Source organism: Thermobia domestica, chromosome 1 (assembly GCF_964235325.1).
Source record: "Thermobia domestica chromosome 1, izTheDome1.hap1.1, whole genome shotgun sequence".
In the NCBI taxonomy this organism is placed as follows: domain Eukaryota; kingdom Metazoa; phylum Arthropoda; class Insecta; order Zygentoma; family Lepismatidae; genus Thermobia; species Thermobia domestica.
The window spans coordinates 337,432,432-337,453,821 of NC_137454.1; the positions used below are offsets into that span (position 1 = coordinate 337,432,432).

Below are 21,390 nucleotides of genomic sequence, written 5' to 3' on the forward strand. Positions count from 1 at the left end.
GCTGTATTACGTGAATCCTCCCTATAAAAAGCGCTCAAGTTTTTCGCCCATAACAAGAAACTGACACGGTCGATCATCCTGGGATTTTGAAATTTGGATTCTGTGTAACAAAATACATCGAATCAATACCTTGGGGTCCGCTGCACAGAAATTTTGTCTTTTGGTATAGCTGTATTACGTGAATCCTCCCTATAAAACTCGCTCAAATTTTTCGCCCATAACAAGAAACTGACACGGTCGATCATCCTGGGATTTTGAAATTTGGATTCTGTGTAACAAAATACATCGAATCAATACCTTGGGGTCCGCTGCACAGAAATTTTGTCTTTTTGTATAGCTGTATTACGTGAATCCTCCCTATAAAACTCGCTCAAGTTTTTCGTCCATAACAAGAAACTGACACGGTCGATCATCCTGGGGTTTCGAAATTTGGATTCTGTGTAACAAAATACATCGAATCAATACCTTGGGGTCCGCTGCACAGAAATTTTGTCTTTTGGTATAGCTGTATTACATGAATCCTCCCTATAAAACTCGCTCAAGTTTTTCGCCCATAACAAGAAACTGACACGGTCGATCATCCTGGGATTCTGAAATTTGGATTCTGTGTAACAAAAAACATCGAATCAATACCTTGGGGTCCGCTCCACAGAAATTTTGTCTTTTGGTATAGCTGTATTACGTGAATCCTCCCTATAAAACTCGCTCAAGTTTTTCGCCCATAACAAGAAACTGACACGGTCGATCATCCTGGGATTTTGAAATTTGGATTCTGTGTAACAAAATACATCGAATCAATACCTTGGGGTCCGCTGCACAGAAATTTTGTCTTTTGGTATAGCTGTATTACGTGAATCCTCCCTATAAAACTCGCTCAAATTTTTCGCCCATAACAAGAAACTGACACGGTCGATCATCCTGGGATTTTGAAATTTGGATTCTGTGTAACAAAATACATCGAATCAATACCTTGGGGTCCGCTGCACAGAAATTTTGTCTTTTTGTATAGCTGTATTACGTGAATCCTCCCTATAAAACTCGCTCAAGTTTTTCGCCCATAACAAGAAACTGACACGGTCGATCATCCTGGGATTTTGAAATTTGGATTCTGTGTAACAAAATACATCGAAGCAATACCTTGGGGTCCGCTCCACAGAAATTTTGTCTTTTGGTATAGCTGTATTACGTGAATCCTCCCTATAAAACTCGCTCAAGTTTTTCGCCCATAACAAGAAACTGACACGGTCGATCATCCTGGGATTTTGAAATTTGGATTCTGTGTAACAAAATACATCGAATCAATACCTTGGGGTCCGCTCCACAGAAATTTTGTCTTTTGGTATAGCTGTATTACGTGAATCCTCCCTATAAAACTCGCTCAAATTTTTCGCCCATAACAAGAAACTGACACGGTCGATCATCCTGGGATTTTGAAATTTGGATTCTGTGTAACAAAATACATCGAATCAATACCTTGGGGTCCGCTTTACAGAAATTTTGTCTTTTTGTATAGCTGTATTACGTGAATCCTCCCTATAAAACTCGCTCAAGTTTTTCGCCCATAACAAGAAACTGACACGGTCGATCATCCTGGGATTCTGAAATTTGGATTCTGTGTAACAAAAAACATCGAATCAATACCTTGGGGTCCGCTGCACAGAAATTTTGTCTTTTGGTATAGCTGTATTACGTGAATCCTCCCTATAAAACTCGCTCAAGTTTTTCGCCCATAACAAGAAACTGACACGGTCGATCATCCTGGGATTTTGAAATTTGGATTCTGTGTAACAAAATACATCGAATCAATACCTTGGGGTCCGCTGCACAGAAATTTTGTCTTTTGGTATAGCTGTATTACGTGAATCCTCCCTATAAAACTCGCTCAAATTTTTCGCCCATAACAAGAAACTGACACGGTCGATCATCCTGGGATTTTGAAATTTGGATTCTGTGTAACAAAATACATCGAATCAATACCTTGGGGTCCGCTGCACAGAAATTTTGTCTTTTTGTATAGCTGTATTACGTGAATCCTCCCTATAAAACTCGCTCAAGTTTTTCGTCCATAACAAGAAACTGACACGGTCGATCATCCTGGGGTTTCGAAATTTGGATTCTGTGTAACAAAATACATCGAATCAATACCTTGGGGTCCGCTGCACAGAAATTTTGTCTTTTGGTATAGCTGTATTACATGAATCCTCCCTATAAAACTCGCTCAAGTTTTTCGCCCATAACAAGAAACTGACACGGTCGATCATCCTGGGATTTTGAAATTTGGATTCTGTGTAACAAAATACATCGAAGCAATACGTTGGGGTCCGCTCCACAGAAATTTTGTCTTTTGGTATAGCTGTATTACGTGAATCCTCCCTATAAAAAGCGCTCAAGTTTTTCGCCCATAACAAGAAACTGACACGGTCGATCATCCTGGGGTTTCGAAATTTGGATTCTGTGTAACAAAATACATCGAATCAATACCTTGGGGTCCGCTGCACAGAAATTTTGTCTTTTGGTATAGCTGTATTACGTGAATCCTCCCTATAAAAAGCGCTCAAGTTTTTCGCCCATAACAAGAAACTGACACGGTCGATCATCCTGGGATTCTGAAATTTGGATTCTGTGTAACAAAAAACATCGAATCAATACCTTGGGGTCCGCTGCACAGAAATTTTGTCTTTTGGTATAGCTGTATTACGTGAATCCTCCCTATAAAACTCGCTCAAGTTTTTCGCCCATAACAAGAAACTGACACGGTTGATCATCCTGGGATTTTGAAATTTGGATTCTGTGTAACAAAATACATCGAAGCAATACCTTGGGGTCCGCTCCACAGAAATTTTGTCTTTTGGTATAGCTGTATTACGTGAATCCTCCCTATAAAAAGCGCTCAAGTTTTTCGCCCATAACAAGAAACTGACACGGTCGATCATCCTGGGATTTTGAAATTTGGATTCTGTGTAACAAAATACATCGAATCAATACCTTGGGGTCCGCTCCACAGAAATTTTGTCTTTTGGTATAGCTGTATTACGTGAATCCTCCCTATAAAACTCGCTCAAATTTTTCGCCCATAACAAGAAACTGACACGGTCGATCATCCTGGGATTTTGAAATTTGGATTCTGTGTAACAAAATACATCGAATCAATACCTTGGGGTCCGCTTTACAGAAATTTTGTCTTTTTGTATAGCTGTATTACGTGAATCCTCCCTATAAAACTCGCTCAAGTTTTTCGCCCATAACAAGAAACTGACACGGTCGATCATCCTGGGATTCTGAAATTTGGATTCTGTGTAACAAAAAACAACGAATCAATACCTTGGGGTCCGCTGCACAGAAATTTTGTCTTTTTGTATAGCTGTATTACGTGAATCCTCCCTATAAAACTCGCTCAAGTTTTTCGTCCATAACAAGAAACTGACACGGTCGATCATCCTGGGATTTTGAAATTTGGATTCTGTGTAACAAAATACATCGAAGCAATACCTTGGGGTCCGCTCCACAGAAATTTTGTCTTTTGGTATAGCTGTATTACGTGAATCCTCCCTATAAAAAGCGCTCAAGTTTTTCGCCCATAACAAGAAACTGACACGGTCGATCATCCTGGGATTTTGAAATTTGGATTCTGTGTAACAAAATACATCGAAGCAATACCTTGGGGTCCGCTGCACAGAAATTTTGTCTTTTGGTATAGCTGTATTACGTGAATCCTCCCTATAAAACTCGCTCAAATTTTTCGCCCATAACAAGAAACTGACACGGTCGATCATCCTGGGATTTTGAAATTTGGATTCTGTGTAACAAAATACATCGAATCAATACCTTGGGGTCCGCTGCACAGAAATTTTGTCTTTTGGTATAGCTGTATTACGTGAATCCTCCCTATAAAACTCGCTCAAGTTTTTCGCCCATAACAAGAAACTGACACGGTCGATCATCCTGAGATTCTGAAATTTGGATTCTGTGTAACAAAAAATATCGAATCAATACCTTGGGGTCCGCTGCACAGAAATTTTGTCTTTTGGTATAGCTGTATTACGTGAATCCTCCCTATAAAACTCGCTCAAGTTTTTCGCCCATAACAAGAAACTGACACGGTCGATCATCCTGGGATTTTGAAATTTGGATTCTGTGTAACAAAATACATCGAATCAATACCTTGGGGTCCGCTGCACAGAAATTTTGTCTTTTGGTATAGCTGTATTACGTGAATCCTCCCTATAAAACTCGCTCAAATTTTTCGCCCATAACAAGAAACTGACACGGTCGATCATCCTGGGATTTTGAAATTTGGATTCTGTGTAACAAAATACATCGAATCAATACCTTGGGGTCCGCTGCACAGAAATTTTGTATTTTTGTATAGCTGTATTACGTGAATCCTCCCTATAAAACTCGCTCAAGTTTTTCGTCCATAACAAGAAACTGACACGGTCGATCATCCTGGGGTTTCGAAATTTGGATTCTGTGTAACAAAATACATCGAATCAATACCTTGGGGTCCGCTGCACAGAAATTTTGTCTTTTGGTATAGCTGTATTACATGAATCCTCCCTATAAAACTCGCTCAAGTTTTTCGCCCATAACAAGAAACTGACACGGTCGATCATCCTGGGATTTTGAAATTTGGATTCTGTGTAACAAAATACATCGAAGCAATACGTTGGGGTCCGCTGCACAGAAATTTTGTCTTTTGGTATAGCTGTATTACGTGAATCCTCCCTATAAAAAGCGCTCAAGTTTTTCGCCCATAACAAGAAACTGACACGGTCGATCATCCTGGGGTTTCGAAATTTGGATTCTGTGTAACAAAATACATCGAATCAATACCTTGGGGTCCGCTGCACAGAAATTTTGTCTTTTGGTATAGCTGTATTACGTGAATCCTCCCTATAAAAAGCGCTCAAGTTTTTCGCCCATAACAAGAAACTGACACGGTCGATCATCCTGGGATTCTGAAATTTGGATTCTGTGTAACAAAAAACATCGAATCAATACCTTGGGGTCCGCTGCACAGAAATTTTGTCTTTTGGTATAGCTGTATTACGTGAATCCTCCCTATAAAACTCGCTCAAGTTTTTCGCCCATAACAAGAAACTGACACGGTCGATCATCCTGGGATTTTGAAATTTGGATTCTGTGTAACAAAATACATCGAAGCAATACCTTGGGGTCCGCTCCACAGAAATTTTGTCTTTTGGTATAGCTGTATTACGTGAATCCTCCCTATAAAAAGCGCTCAAGTTTTTCGCCCATAACAAGAAACTGACACGGTCGATCATCCTGGGATTTTGAAACTTGGATTCTGTGTAACAAAATACATCGAATCAATACCTTGGGGTCCGCTGCACAGAAATTTTGTCTTTTGGTATAGCTGTATTACGTGAATCCTCCCTATAAAACTCGCTCAAATTTTTCGCCCATAACAAGAAACTGACACGGTCGATCATCCTGGGATTTTGAAATTTGGATTCTGTGTAACAAAAAATATCGAATCAATACCTTGGGGTCCGCTGCACAGATATTTTGTCTTTTTGTATAGCTGTATTACGTGAATCCTCCCTATAAAACTCGCTCAAGTTTTTCGTCCATAACAAGAAACTGACACGGTCGATCATCCTGGGGTTTCGAAATTTGGATTCTGTGTAACAAAATACATCGAATCAATACCTTGGGGTCCGCTGCACAGAAATTTTGTCTTTTGGTATAGCTGTATTACATGAATCCTCCCTATAAAACTCGCTCAAGTTTTTCGCCCATAACAAGAAACTGACACGGTCGATCATCCTGGGATTCTGAAATTTGGATTCTGTGTAACAAAAAACATCGAATCAATACCTTGGAGTCCGCTCCACAGAAATTTTGTCTTTTGGTATAGCTGTATTACGTGAATCCTCCCTATAAAACTCGCTCAAGTTTTTCGCCCATAACAAGAAACTGACACGGTCGATCATCCTGGGATTTTGAAATTTGGATTCTGTGTAACAAAATACATCGAATCAATACCTTGGGGTCCGCTGCACAGAAATTTTGTCTTTTGGTATAGCTGTATTACGTGAATCCTCCCTATAAAACTCGCTCAAATTTTTCGCCCATAACAAGAAACTGACACGGTCGATCATCCTGGGATTTTGAAATTTGGATTCTGTGTAACAAAATACATCGAATCAATACCTTGGGGTCCGCTGCACAGAAATTTTGTCTTTTTGTATAGCTGTATTACGTGAATCCTCCCTATAAAACTCGCTCAAGTTTTTCGCCCATAACAAGAAACTGACACGGTCGATCATCCTGGGATTTTGAAATTTGGATTCTGTGTAACAAAATACATCGAAGCAATACCTTGGGGTCCGCTCCACAGAAATTTTGTCTTTTGGTATAGCTGTATTACGTGAATCCTCCCTATAAAAAGCGCTCAAGTTTTTCGCCCATAACAAGAAACTGACACGGTCGATCATCCTGGGATTTTGAAATTTGGATTCTGTGTAACAAAATACATCGAATCAATACCTTGGGGTCCGCTCCACAGAAATTTTGTCTTTTGGTATAGCTGTATTACGTGAATCCTCCCTATAAAACTCGCTCAAATTTTTCGCCCATAACAAGAAACTGACACGGTCGATCATCCTGGGATTTTGAAATTTGGATTCTGTGTAACAAAATACATCGAATCAATACCTTGGGGTCCGCTTTACAGAAATTTTGTCTTTTTGTATAGCTGTATTACGTGAATCCTCCCTATAAAACTCGCTCAACTTTTTCGCCCATAACAAGAAACTGACACGGTCGATCATCCTGGGATTCTGAAATTTGGATTCTGTGTAACAAAAAACATCGAATCAATACCTTGGGGTCCGCTGCACAGAAATTTTGTCTTTTGGTATAGCTGTATTACGTGAATCCTCCCTATAAAACTCGCTCAAGTTTTTCGCCCATAACAAGAAACTGACACGGTCGATCATCCTGGGATTTTGAAATTTGGATTCTGTGTAACAAAATACATCGAATCAATACCTTGGGGTCCGCTGCACAGAAATTTTGTCTTTTGGTATAGCTGTATTACGTGAATCCTCCCTATAAAACTCGCTCAAATTTTTCGCCCATAACAAGAAACTGACACGGTCGATCATCCTGGGATTTTGAAATTTGGATTCTGTGTAACAAAATACATCGAATCAATACCTTGGGGTCCGCTGCACAGAAATTTTGTCTTTTTGTATAGCTGTATTACGTGAATCCTCCCTATAAAACTCGCTCAAGTTTTTCGTCCATAACAAGAAACTGACACGGTCGATCATCCTGGGGTTTCGAAATTTGGATTCTGCGTAACAAAATACATCGAATCAATACCTTGGGGTCCGCTGCACAGAAATTTTGTCTTTTGGTATAGCTGTATTACATGAATCCTCCCTATAAAACTCGCTCAAGTTTTTCGCCCATAACAAGAAACTGACACGGTCGATCATCCTGGGATTTTGAAATTTGGATTCTGTGTAACAAAATACATCGAAGCAATACGTTGGGGTCCGCTCCACAGAAATTTTGTCTTTTGGTATAGCTGTATTACGTGAATCCTCCCTATAAAAAGCGCTCAAGTTTTTCGCCCATAACAAGAAACTGACACGGTCGATCATCCTGGGGTTTCGAAATTTGGATTCTGTGTAACAAAATACATCGAATCAATACCTTGGGGTCCGCTGCACAGAAATTTTGTCTTTTGGTATAGCTGTATTACGTGAATCCTCCCTATAAAAAGCGCTCAAGTTTTTCGCCCATAACAAGAAACTGACACGGTCGATCATCCTGGGATTCTGAAATTTGGATTCTGTGTAACAAAAAACATCGAATCAATACCTTGGGGTCCGCTGCACAGAAATTTTGTCTTTTGGTATAGCTGTATTACGTGAATCCTCCCTATAAAACTCGCTCAAGTTTTTCGCCCATAACAAGAAACTGACACGGTCGATCATCCTGGGATTTTGAAATTTGGATTCTGTGTAACAAAATACATCGAAGCAATACCTTGGGGTCCGCTCCACAGAAATTTTGTCTTTTGGTATAGCTGTATTACGTGAATCCTCCCTATAAAAAGCGCTCAAGTTTTTCGCCCATAACAAGAAACTGACACGGTCGATCATCCTGGGATTTTGAAATTTGGATTCTGTGTAACAAAATACATCGAATCAATACCTTGGGGTCCGCTGCACAGAAATTTTGTCTTTTGGTATAGCTGTATTACGTGAATCCTCCCTATAAAACTCGCTCAAATTTTTCGCCCATAACAAGAAACTGACACGGTCGATCATCCTGGGATTTTGAAATTTGGATTCTGTGTAACAAAAAACATCGAATCAATACCTTGGGGTCCGCTGCACAGAAATTTTGTCTTTTTGTATAGCTGTATTACGTGAATCCTCCCTATAAAACTCGCTCAAGTTTTTCGTCCATAACAAGAAACTGACACGGTCGATCATCCTGGGGTTTCGAAATTTGGATTCTGTGTAACAAAATACATCGAATCAATACCTTGGGGTCCGCTGCACAGAAATTTTGTCTTTTGGTATAGCTGTATTACATGAATCCTCCCTATAAAACTCGCTCAAGTTTTTCGCCCATAACAAGAAACTGACACGGTCGATCATCCTGGGATTCTGAAATTTGGATTCTGTGTAACAAAAAACATCGAATCAATACCTTGGGGTCCGCTCCACAGAAATTTTGTCTTTTGGTATAGCTGTATTACGTGAATCCTCCCTATAAAAAGCGCTCAAGTTTTTCGCCCATAACAAGAAACTGACACGGTCGATCATCCTGGGGTTTCGAAATTTGGATTCTGTGTAACAAAATACATCGAATCAATACCTTGGGGTCCGCTGCACAGAAATTTTGTCTTTTGGTATAGCTGTATTACGTGAATCCTCCCTATAAAAAGCGCTCAAGTTTTTCGCCCATAACAAGAAACTGACACGGTCGATCATCCTGGGATTCTGAAATTTGGATTCTGTGTAACAAAAAACATCGAATCAATACCTTGGGGTCCGCTGCACAGAAATTTTGTCTTTTGGTATAGCTGTATTACGTGAATCCTCCCTATAAAACTCGCTCAAGTTTTTCGCCCATAACAAGAAACTGACACGGTCGATCATCCTGGGATTTTGAAATTTGGATTCTGTGTAACAAAATACATCGAAGCAATACCTTGGGGTCCGCTCCACAGAAATTTTGTCTTTTGGTATAGCTGTATTACGTGAATCCTCCCTATAAAAAGCGCTCAAGTTTTTCGCCCATAACAAGAAACTGACACGGTCGATCATCCTGGGATTTTGAAATTTGGATTCTGTGTAACAAAATACATCGAATCAATACCTTGGGGTCCGCTGCACAGAAATTTTGTCTTTTGGTATAGCTGTATTACGTGAATCCTCCCTATAAAACTCGCTCAAATTTTTCGCCCATAACAAGAAACTGACACGGTCGATCATCCTGGGATTTTGCAATTTGGATTCTGTGTAACAAAATACATCGAATCAATACCTTGGGGTCCGCTTTACAGAAATTTTGTCTTTTTGTATAGCTGTATTACGTGAATCCTCCCTATAAAACTCGCTCAAGTTTTTCGTCCATAACAAGAAACTGACACGGTCGATCATCCTGGGGTTTCGAAATTTGGATTCTGTGTAACAAAATACATCGAATCAATACCTTGGGGTCCGCTGCACAGAAATTTTGTCTTTTGGTATAGCTGTATTACATGAATCCTCCCTATAAAACTCGCTCAAGTTTTTCGCCCATAACAAGAAACTGACACGGTCGATCATCCTGGGATTCTGAAATTTGGATTCTGTGTAACAAAAAACATCGAATCAATACCTTGGGGTCCGCTCCACAGAAATTTTGACTTTTGGTATAGCTGTATTACGTGAATCCTCCCTATAAAACTCGCTCAAGTTTTTCGCCCATAACAAGAAACTGACACGGTCGATCATCCTGGGATTTTGAAATTTGGATTCTGTGTAACAAAATACATCGAATCAATACCTTGGGGTCCGCTGCACAGAAATTTTGTCTTTTGGTATAGCTGTATTACGTGAATCCTCCCTATAAAACTCGCTCAAATTTTTCGCCCATAACAAGAAACTGACACGGTCGATCATCCTGGGATTTTGAAATTTGGATTCTGTGTAACAAAATACATCGAATCAATACCTTGGGGTCCGCTGCACAGAAATTTTGTCTTTTTGTATAGCTTTATTACGTGAATCCTCCCTATAAAACTCGCTCAAGTTTTTCGTCCATAACAAGAAACTGACACGGTCGATCATCCTGGGGTTTCGAAATTTGGATTCTGTGTAACAAAATACATCGAATCAATACCTTGGGGTCCGCTGCACAGAAATTTTGTCTTTTGGTATAGCTGTATTACATGAATCCTCCCTATAAAACTCGCTCAAGTTTTTCGCCCATAACAAGAAACTGACACGGTCGATCATCCTGGGATTTTGAAATTTGGATTCTGTGTAACAAAATACATCGAATCAATACCTTGGGGTCCGCTGCACAGAAATTTTGTCTTTTTGTATAACTTTATTACGTGAATCCTCCCTATAAAACTCGCTCAAGTTTTTCGTCCATAACAAGAAACTGACACGGTCGATCATCCTGGGGTTTCGAAATTTGGATTCTGTGTAACAAAATACATCGAATCAATACCTTGGGGTCCGCTGCACAGAAATTTTGTCTTTTGGTATAGCTGTATTACATGAATCCTCCCTATAAAACTCGCTCAAGTTTTTCGCCCATAACAAGACACTGACACGGTCGATCATCCTGGGGTTTCGAAATTTGGATTCTGTGTAACAAAATACATCGAATCAATACCTTGGGGTCCGCTGCACAGAAATTTTGTCTTTTGGTATAGCTGTATTACGTGAATCCTCCCTATAAAAAGCGCTCAAGTTTTTCGCCCATAACAAGAAACTGACACGGTCGATCATCCTGGGATTCTGAAATTTGGATTCTGTGTAACAAAAAACATCGAATCAATACCTTGGGGTCCGCTGCACAGAAATTTTGTCTTTTGGTATAGCTGTATTACGTGAATCCTCCCTATAAAACTCGCTCAAGTTTTTCGCCCATAACAAGAAACTGACACGGTTGATCATCCTGGGATTTTGAAATTTGGATTCTGTGTAACAAAAAACATCGAATCAATACCTTGGGGTCCGCTCCACAGAAATTTTGTCTTTTGGTATAGCTGTATTACGTGAATCCTCCCTATAAAACTCGCTCAAGTTTTTCGCCCATAACAAGAAACTGACACGGTCGATCATCCTGGGATTTTGAAATTTGGATTCTGTGTAACAAAATACATCGAATCAATACCTTGGGGTCCGCTGCACAGAAATTTTGTCTTTTGGTATAGCTGTATTACGTGAATCCTCCCTATAAAACTCGCTCAAATTTTTCGCCCATAACAAGAAACTGACACGGTCGATCATCCTGGGATTTTGAAATTTGGATTCTGTGTAACAAAATACATCGAATCAATACCTTGGGGTCCGCTGCACAGAAATTTTGTCTTTTTGTATAGCTGTATTACGTGAATCCTCCCTATAAAACTCGCTCAAGTTTTTCGTCCATAACAAGAAACTGACACGGTCGATCATCCTGGGGTTTCGAAATTTGGATTCTGTGTAACAAAATACATCGAATCAATACCTTGGGGTCCGCTGCACAGAAATTTTTTCTTTTGGTATAGCTGTATTACATGAATCCTCCCTATAAAACTCGCTCAAGTTTTTCGCCCATAACAAGAAACTGACACGGTCGATCATCCTGGGATTCTGAAATTTGGATTCTGTGTGACAAAATACATCGAAGCAATACCTTGGGGTCCGCTGCACAGAAATTTTGTCTTTTGGTATAGCTGTATTACGTGAATCCTCCCTATAAAACTCGCTCAAGTTTTTCGCCCATAACAAGAAACTGACACGGTCGATCATCCTGGGATTTTGAAATTTGGATTCTGTGTAACAAAATACATCGAATCAATACCTTGGGGTCCGCTGCACAGAAATTTTGTCTTTTGGTATAGCTGTATTACGTGAATCCTCCCTATAAAACTCGCTCAAATTTTTCGCCCATAACAAGAAACTGACACGGTCGATCATCCTGGGATTTTGAAATTTGGATTCTGTGTAACAAAATACATCGAATCAATACCTTGGGGTCCGCTTTACAGAAATTTTGTCTTTTTGTATAGCTGTATTACGTGAATCCTCCCTATAAAACTCGCTCAAGTTTTTCGTCCATAACAAGAAACTGACACGGTCGATCATCCTGGGGTTTCGAAATTTGGATTCTGTGTAACAAAATACATCGAATCAATACCTTGGGGTCCGCTGCACAGAAATTTTGTCTTTTGGTATAGCTGTATTACGTGAATCCTCCCTATAAAACTCGCTCAAGTTTTTCGCCCATAACAAGAAACTGACACGGTCGATCATCCTGGGATTTTGAAATTTGGATTCTGTGTAACAAAATACATCGAAGCAATACCTTGGGGTCCGCTCCACAGAAATTTTGTCTTTTGGTATAGCTGTATTACGTGAATCCTCCCTATAAAAAGCGCTCAAGTTTTTCGCCCATAACAAGAAACTGACACGGTCGATCATCCTGGGGTTTCGAAATTTGGATTCTGTGTAACAAAATACATCGAATCAATACCTTGGGGTCCGCTGCACAGAAATTTTGTCTTTTGGTATAGCTGTATTACGTGAATCCTCCCTATAAAAAGCGCTCAAGTTTTTCGCCCATAACAAGAAACTGACACGGTCGATCATCCTGGGATTCTGAAATTTGGATTCTGTGTAACAAAAAACATCGAATCAATACCTTGGGGTCCGCTGCACAGAAATTTTTTCTTTTGGTATAGCTGTATTACGTGAATCCTCCCTATAAAACTCGCTCAAGTTTTTCGCCCATAACAAGAAACTGACACGGTCGATCATCCTGGGATTTTGAAATTTGGATTCTGTGTAACAAAATACATCGAAGCAATACCTTGGGGTCCGCTGCACAGAAATTTTGTCTTTTGGTATAGCTGTATTACGTAAATCCTCCCTATAAAAAGCGCTCAAGTTTTTCGCTCATAACAAGAAACTGACACGGTCGATCATCCTGGGATTTTGAAATTTGGATTCTGTGTAACAAAATACATCGAATCAATACCTTGGGGTCCGCTGCACAGAAATTTTGTCTTTTGGTATAGCTGTATTACGTGAATCCTCCCTATAAAACTCGCTCAAATTTTTCGCCCACAACAAGAAACTGACACGGTCGATCATCCTGGGATTTTGAAATTTGGATTCTGTGTAACAAAATACATCGAATCAATACCTTGGGGTCCGCTGCACAGAAATTTTGTCTTTTGGTATAGCTGTATTACGTGAATCCTCCCTATAAAACTCGCTCAAGTTTTTCGTCCATAACAAGAAACTGACACGGTCGATCATCCTGGGGTTTCGAAATTTGGATTCTGTGTAACAAAATACATCGAATCAATACCTTGGGGTCCGCTGCACAGAAATTTTGTCTTTTGGTATAGCTGTATTACGTGAATACTCCCTATAAAACTCGCTCAAGTTTTTCGCCCATAACAAGAAACTGACACGGTCGATCATCCTGGGATTTTGAAATTTGGATTCTGTGTAACAAAATACATCGAATCAATACCTTGGGGTCCGCTGCACAGAAATTTTGTCTTTTGGTATAGCTGTATTACGTGAATCCTCCCTATAAAAAGCGCTCAAGTTTTTCGCCCATAACAAGAAACTGACACGGTCGATCATCCTGGGATTTTGAAATTTGGATTCTGTGTAACAAAATACATCGAAGCAATACCTTGGGGTCCGCTGCACAGAAATTTTGTCTTTTGGTATAGCTGTATTACGTGAATCCTCCCTATAAAACTCGCTCAAGTTTTTCGCCCATAACAAGAAACTGACACGGTCGATCATCCTGGGATTTTGAAATTTGGATTCTGTGTAACAAAATACATCGAATCAATACCTTGGGGTCCGCTGCACAGAAATTTTGTCTTTTGGTATAGCTGTATTACATGAATCCTCCCTATAAAAAGCGCTCAAGTTTTTCGCCCATAACAAGAAATTGACACGGTCGATCATCCTGGGATTTTGAAATTTGGATTCTGTGTAACAAAATACATCGAAGCAATACCTTGGGGTCCGCTGCACAGAAATTTTGTCTTTTGGTATAGTTGTATTACGTGAATCCTCCCTATAAAACTCGCTCAAGTTTTTCGCCCATAACAAGAAACTGACACGGTCGATCATCCTGGGATTTTGAAATTTGGATTCTGTGTAACAAAATACATCGAATCAATACCTTGGGGTCCGCTGCACAGAAATTTTGTCTTTTGGTATAGCTGTATTACGTGAATCCTCCCTATAAAACTCGCTCAAATTTTTCGCCCATAACAAGAAACTGACACGGTCGATCATCCTGGGATTTTGAAATTTGGATTCTGTGTAACAAAATACATCGAATCAATACCTTGGGGTCCGCTGCACAGAAATTTTGTCTTTTTGTATAGCTGTATTACGTGAATCCTCCCTATAAAACTCGCTCAAGTTTTTCGTCCATAACAAGAAACTGACACGGTCGATCATCCTGGGGTTTCGAAATTTGGATTCTGTGTAACAAAATACATCGAATCAATACCTTGGGGTCCGCTGCACAGAAATTTTGTCTTTTGGTATAGCTGTATTACATGAATCCTCCCTATAAAACTCGCTCAAGTTTTTCGCCCATAACAAGAAACTGACACGGTCGATCATCCTGGGATTTTGAAATTTGGATTCTGTGTAACAAAATACATCGAATCAATACCTTGGGGTCCGCTGCACAGAAATTTTGTCTTTTTGTATAACTTTATTACGTGAATCCTCCCTATAAAACTCGCTCAAGTTTTTCGTCCATAACAAGAAACTGACACGGTCGATCATCCTGGGGTTTCGAAATTTGGATTCTGTGTAACAAAATACATCGAATCAATACCTTGGGGTCCGCTGCACAGAAATTTTGTCTTTTGGTATAGCTGTATTACATGAATCCTCCCTATAAAACTCGCTCAAGTTTTTCGCCCATAACAAGAAACTGACACGGTCGATCATCCTGGGGTTTCGAAATTTGGATTCTGTGTAACAAAATACATCGAATCAATACCTTGGGGTCCGCTGCACAGAAATTTTGTCTTTTGGTATAGCTGTATTACGTGAATCCTCCCTATAAAAAGCGCTCAAGTTTTTCGCCCATAACAAGAAACTGACACGGTCGATCATCCTGGGATTCTGAAATTTGGATTCTGTGTAACAAAAAACATCGAATCAATACCTTGGGGTCCGCTGCACAGAAATTTTGTCTTTTGGTATAGCTGTATTACGTGAATCCTCCCTATAAAACTCGCTCAAGTTTTTCGCCCATAACAAGAAACTGACACGGTTGATCATCCTGGGATTTTGAAATTTGGATTCTGTGTAACAAAAAACATCGAATCAATACCTTGGGGTCCGCTCCACAGAAATTTTGTCTTTTGGTATAGCTGTATTACGTGAATCCTCCCTATAAAACTCGCTCAAGTTTTTCGCCCATAACAAGAAACTGACACGGTCGATCATCCTGGGATTTTGAAATTTGGATTCTGTGTAACAAAATACATCGAATCAATACCTTGGGGTCCGCTGCACAGAAATTTTGTCTTTTGGTATAGCTGTATTACGTGAATCCTCCCTATAAAACTCGCTCAAATTTTTCGCCCATAACAAGAAACTGACACGGTCGATCATCCTGGGATTTTGAAATTTGGATTCTGTGTAACAAAATACATCGAATCAATACCTTGGGGTCCGCTGCACAGAAATTTTGTCTTTTTGTATAGCTGTATTACGTGAATCCTCCCTATAAAACTCGCTCAAGTTTTTCGTCCATAACAAGAAACTGACACGGTCGATCATCCTGGGGTTTCGAAATTTGGATTCTGTGTAACAAAATACATCGAATCAATACCTTGGGGTCCGCTGCACAGAAATTTTTTCTTTTGGTATAGCTGTATTACATGAATCCTCCCTATAAAACTCGCTCAAGTTTTTCGCCCATAACAAGAAACTGACACGGTCGATCATCCTGGGATTCTGAAATTTGGATTCTGTGTAACAAAATACATCGAAGCAATACCTTGGGGTCCGCTGCACAGAAATTTTGTCTTTTGGTATAGCTGTATTACGTGAATCCTCCCTATAAAACTCGCTCAAGTTTTTCGCCCATAACAAGAAACTGACACGGTCGATCATCCTGGGATTTTGAAATTTGGATTCTGTGTAACAAAATACATCGAATCAATACCTTGGGGTCCGCTGCACAGAAATTTTGTCTTTTGGTATAGCTGTATTACGTGAATCCTCCCTATAAAACTCGCTCAAATTTTTCGCCCATAACAAGAAACTGACACGGTCGATCATCCTGGGATTTTGAAATTTGGATTCTGTGTAACAAAATACATCGAATCAATACCTTGGGGTCCGCTTTACAGAAATTTTGTCTTTTTGTATAGCTGTATTACGTGAATCCTCCCTATAAAACTCGCTCAAGTTTTTCGTCCATAACAAGAAACTGACACGGTCGATCATCCTGGGGTTTCGAAATTTGGATTCTGTGTAACAAAATACATCGAATCAATACCTTGGGGTCCGCTGCACAGAAATTTTGTCTTTTGGTATAGCTGTATTACGTGAATCCTCCCTATAAAACTCGCTCAAGTTTTTCGCCCATAACAAGAAACTGACACGGTCGATCATCCTGGGATTTTGAAATTTGGATTCTGTGTAACAAAATACATCGAAGCAATACCTTGGGGTCCGCTCCACAGAAATTTTGTCTTTTGGTATAGCTGTATTACGTGAATCCTCCCTATAAAAAGCGCTCAAGTTTTTCGCCCATAACAAGAAACTGACACGGTCGATCATCCTGGGGTTTCGAAATTTGGATTCTGTGTAACAAAATACATCGAATCAATACCTTGGGGTCCGCTGCACAGAAATTTTGTCTTTTGGTATAGCTGTATTACGTGAATCCTCCCTATAAAAAGCGCTCAAGTTTTTCGCCCATAACAAGAAACTGACACGGTCGATCATCCTGGGATTCTGAAATTTGGATTCTGTGTAACAAAAAACATCGAATCAATACCTTGGGGTCCGCTGCACAGAAATTTTTTCTTTTGGTATAGCTGTATTACGTGAATCCTCCCTATAAAACTCGCTCAAGTTTTTCGCCCATAACAAGAAACTGACACGGTCGATCATCCTGGGATTTTGAAATTTGGATTCTGTGTAACAAAATACATCGAAGCAATACCTTGGGGTCCGCTCCACAGAAATTTTGTCTTTTGGTATAGCTGTATTACGTAAATCCTCCCTATAAAAAGCGCTCAAGTTTTTCGCTCATAACAAGAAACTGACACGGTCGATCATCCTGGGATTTTGAAATTTGGATTCTGTGTAACAAAATACATCGAATCAATACCTTGGGGTCCGCTGCACAGAAATTTTGTCTTTTGGTATAGCTGTATTACGTGAATCCTCCCTATAAAACTCGCTCAAATTTTTCGCCCATAACAAGAAACTGACACGGTCGATCATCCTGGGATTTTGAAATTTGGATTCTGTGTAACAAAATACATCGAATCAATACCTTGGGGTCCGCTGCACAGAAATTTTGTCTTTTGGTATAGCTGTATTACGTGAATCCTCCCTATAAAACTCGCTCAAGTTTTTCGTCCATAACAAGAAACTGACACGGTCGATCATCCTGGGGTTTCGAAATTTGGATTCTGTGTAACAAAATACATCGAATCAATACCTTGGGGTCCGCTGCACAGAAATTTTGTCTTTTGGTATAGCTGTATTACGTGAATCCTCCCTATAAAACTCGCTCAAGTTTTTCGCCCATAACAAGAAACTGACACGGTCGATCATCCTGGGATTTTGAAATTTGGATTCTGTGTAACAAAATACATCGAATCAATACCTTGGGGTCCGCTGCACAGAAATTTTGTCTTTTGGTATAGCTGTATTACGTGAATCCTCCCTATAAAAAGCGCTCAAGTTTTTCGCCCATAACAAGAAACTGACACGGTCGATCATCCTGGGATTTTGAAATTTGGATTCTGTGTAACAAAATACATCGAAGCAATACCTTGGGGTCCGCTGCACAGAAATTTTGTCTTTTGGTATAGCTGTATTACGTGAATCCTCCCTATAAAACTCGCTCAAGTTTTTCGCCCATAACAAGAAACTGACACGGTCGATCATCCTGGGATTTTGAAATTTGGATTCTGTGTAACAAAATACATCGAATCAATACCTTGGGGTCCGCTGCACAGAAATTTTGTCTTTTGGTATAGCTGTATTACATGAATCCTCCCTATAAAAAGCGCTCAAGTTTTTCGCCCATAACAAGAAATTGACACGGTCGATCATCCTGGGATTTTGAAATTTGGATTCTGTGTAACAAAATACATCGAAGCAATACCTTGGGGTCCGCTGCACAGAAATTTTGTCTTTTGGTATAGTTGTATTACGTGAATCCTCCCTATAAAACTCGCTCAAGTTTTTCGCCCATAACAAGAAACTGACACGGTCGATCATCCTGGGATTTTGAAATTTGGATTCTGTGTAACAAAATACATCGAAGCAATATCTTGGGGTCCGCTGCACAGAAATTTTGTCTTTTGGTATAGTTGTATTACGTGAATCCTCCCTATAAAAAGCGCTCAAGTTTTTTGCCCATAACAAGAAACTGACACGGTCGATCATCCTGGGATTTTGAAATTTGGATTCTGTGTAACAAAATACATCGAAGCAATATCTTGGGGTCCGCTGCACAGAAATTTTGTCTTTTGGTATAGTTGTATTACGTGAATCATCCCTATAAAAAGCGCTCAAGTTTTTCGCCCATAACAAGAAACTGACACGGTCGATCATCCTGGGATTTTGAAATTTGGATTCTGTGTAACAAAATACATCGAAGCAATATCTTGGGGTCCGCTGCACAGAAATTTTGTCTTTTTGTATAGTTGTATTACGTGAATCCTCCCTATAAAAAGCGCTCAAGTTTTTCGCCCATAACAAGAAACTGACACGGTCGATCATCCTGGGATTTTGAAATTTGGATTCTGTGTAACAAAATACATCGAATCAATACCTTGGGGTCCGCTGCACAGAAATTTTGTCTTTTGGTATAGTTGTATTACGTGAATCCTCCCTATAAAAAGCGCTCAAGTTTTTCGCCCATAACAAGAAACTGACACGGTCGATCATCCTGGGATTTTGAAATTTGGATTCTGTGTAACAAAATACATCGAATCAATATCTTGGGGTCCGCTGCACAGAAATTTTGTCTTTTGGTATAGTTGTATTACGTGAATCCTCCCTATAAAAAGCGCTCAAGTTTTTCGCCCATAACAAGAAACTGACGCGGTCGATCATCCTGGGATTTTGAAATTTGGATTCTGTGTAACAAAATACATCGAAGCAATATCTTGGGGTCCGCTGCACAGAAATTTTGTCTTTTCTTATAGTTGTATTACGTGAATCCTCCCTATAAAAATCGCTCAAGTTTTTCGCCCATAACAAGAAACTGACACGGTCGGTCGTCCTGGGGTTTCGAAACTTGGATTCTGTGTAACAAAATACATCGAATCCATAGCCTGTGGGGGGTGGCTGTGTTATTATTGCCAAACTGATTTTAGCAATTATTTTTTTTTTCAAATATAGCTATATTGTAAAACTAATATTTTAGATTTAGTTACTTCTGTCAGAACGATGATGATATGGAATTTAACTTAAGTTAGAAGGATTTTATTAAAATATATATTATATTTCAGGCTTACGCTGATTTGGTCCGTGAAACGCACTGGGACTCTTTCACGCTTATCTATGAAGATGATGAAGGTTTAATACGTCTCCAGGAAGTTCTCAAAGAATATGGTCCCTCCATAACTGTGAGACAACTAGACCAAGATGATTTTGGGTAAGTTTCATTCCTATCCTAATTCATAAAATTGTTATTGTAAATGTTTTCCTTTATAACTTATCCGTATACGTACTCCGAGAACACTTTCAAGTAATCGATAGCATGGTTCTAGCACAGACAATACAAACCTCTAAACTCCAGCTAGCGGCAAAGAGGTTCGAAAATGATTTCTATAATACCTTAGCAACTGACAAAATCGACCCCTGATAGCGCTCGTGAGACAGCCAGTAGTAAAACACGCTGTGTAAAATTATTCAAAATTACTTCTGCTGTAAACATTGTAGCGCTTTCTAAACATAACTGAGGGAATATAATTATGCACATTCTATACCACTAAATTAAAATTGCAATCGTTGTTTCTTTTCCTTTGAAAATAAAAGAGATTTTTATTTATTTCTTCGTTCTATAAATGTACGAGAAACGTTCCGAAATTAAGTTTCCTCAATTTTTTTTTTCACGGAAACTTAATTGCCAAACGAAAATACATCATGGAATCATGAAATATGCACCCTTCACTACTTTTCGACATAGTTTCTAATTATCGGATAATATATCGTATAATCTATCGTCTAATTGTATAATCCACAAAAACAGGAAATAATTTCTTGATATTCATAGGGTATCTTCACGACCAAACGATTAACGCGCTTCTTTTGATGTAGGTGTATCTTCAACTACCTATCCCATTCGGTTTATTATTATTATTATTATTATTATTATTATTATTATTATTATTATTATTATTATTATTATTATTATTATTATTATTATTATTATTATTAATAATAATAATAATAATAATAATAATAATAATAATAATAATAATAATAATAATAATAATTAAAAGTGTATGAACTGTCAAGCAGATGGATTTTATCATTTTACTTTGACGGTGCGACATAGAGGAGGGGGTGGGAATATATAAAATTGATCGAAAATGACCGATATTAGTCCCGAATCTATAGTTTTCGGGGTCTCCGAGATGAACAGTGACACTTCCGATGCAGTTTAAATCAAAATTCAGTCCCAAAATTTGGGGAGGAGGAGGAGGGAGAAACATATAAACATGATTTAAAATGATCGATATGAAAGAGTGCTTTAGTAACAGTAAAAATTGACGGATTAATTTTTCTTATTTTAACCCAGTGAAGCGAGTAATTGATGCTAGTATTATATAAAAGAGTAAAACTGATTCATCAACTACCAGGTCATATTGTAACTGGAAAAGGAAAATTTGAACAAAAAACATTTCTTGTCAGGGTTTCCTTTGAAGTGTGA

The 21,390-nt window shown here is 39.1% G+C and overlaps 1 protein-coding gene across 2 annotated transcripts in view; it reads left to right on the plus strand.

Moving 5' to 3' along the window:
• Positions 1-21,390, plus strand: part of LOC145663205 (glutamate receptor ionotropic, kainate 2-like) — a 270,446-nt gene that overhangs the window by 184,731 nt on the left and 64,325 nt on the right. For both annotated transcript variants that reach the window (XM_081729561.1, XM_081729567.1), the window contains exon 5: positions 19,964-20,109. In XM_081729561.1, the coding sequence (XP_081585687.1) occupies positions 19,964-20,109 (146 nt within the window). The remainder of the gene's footprint in view (positions 1-19,963; positions 20,110-21,390) is intronic.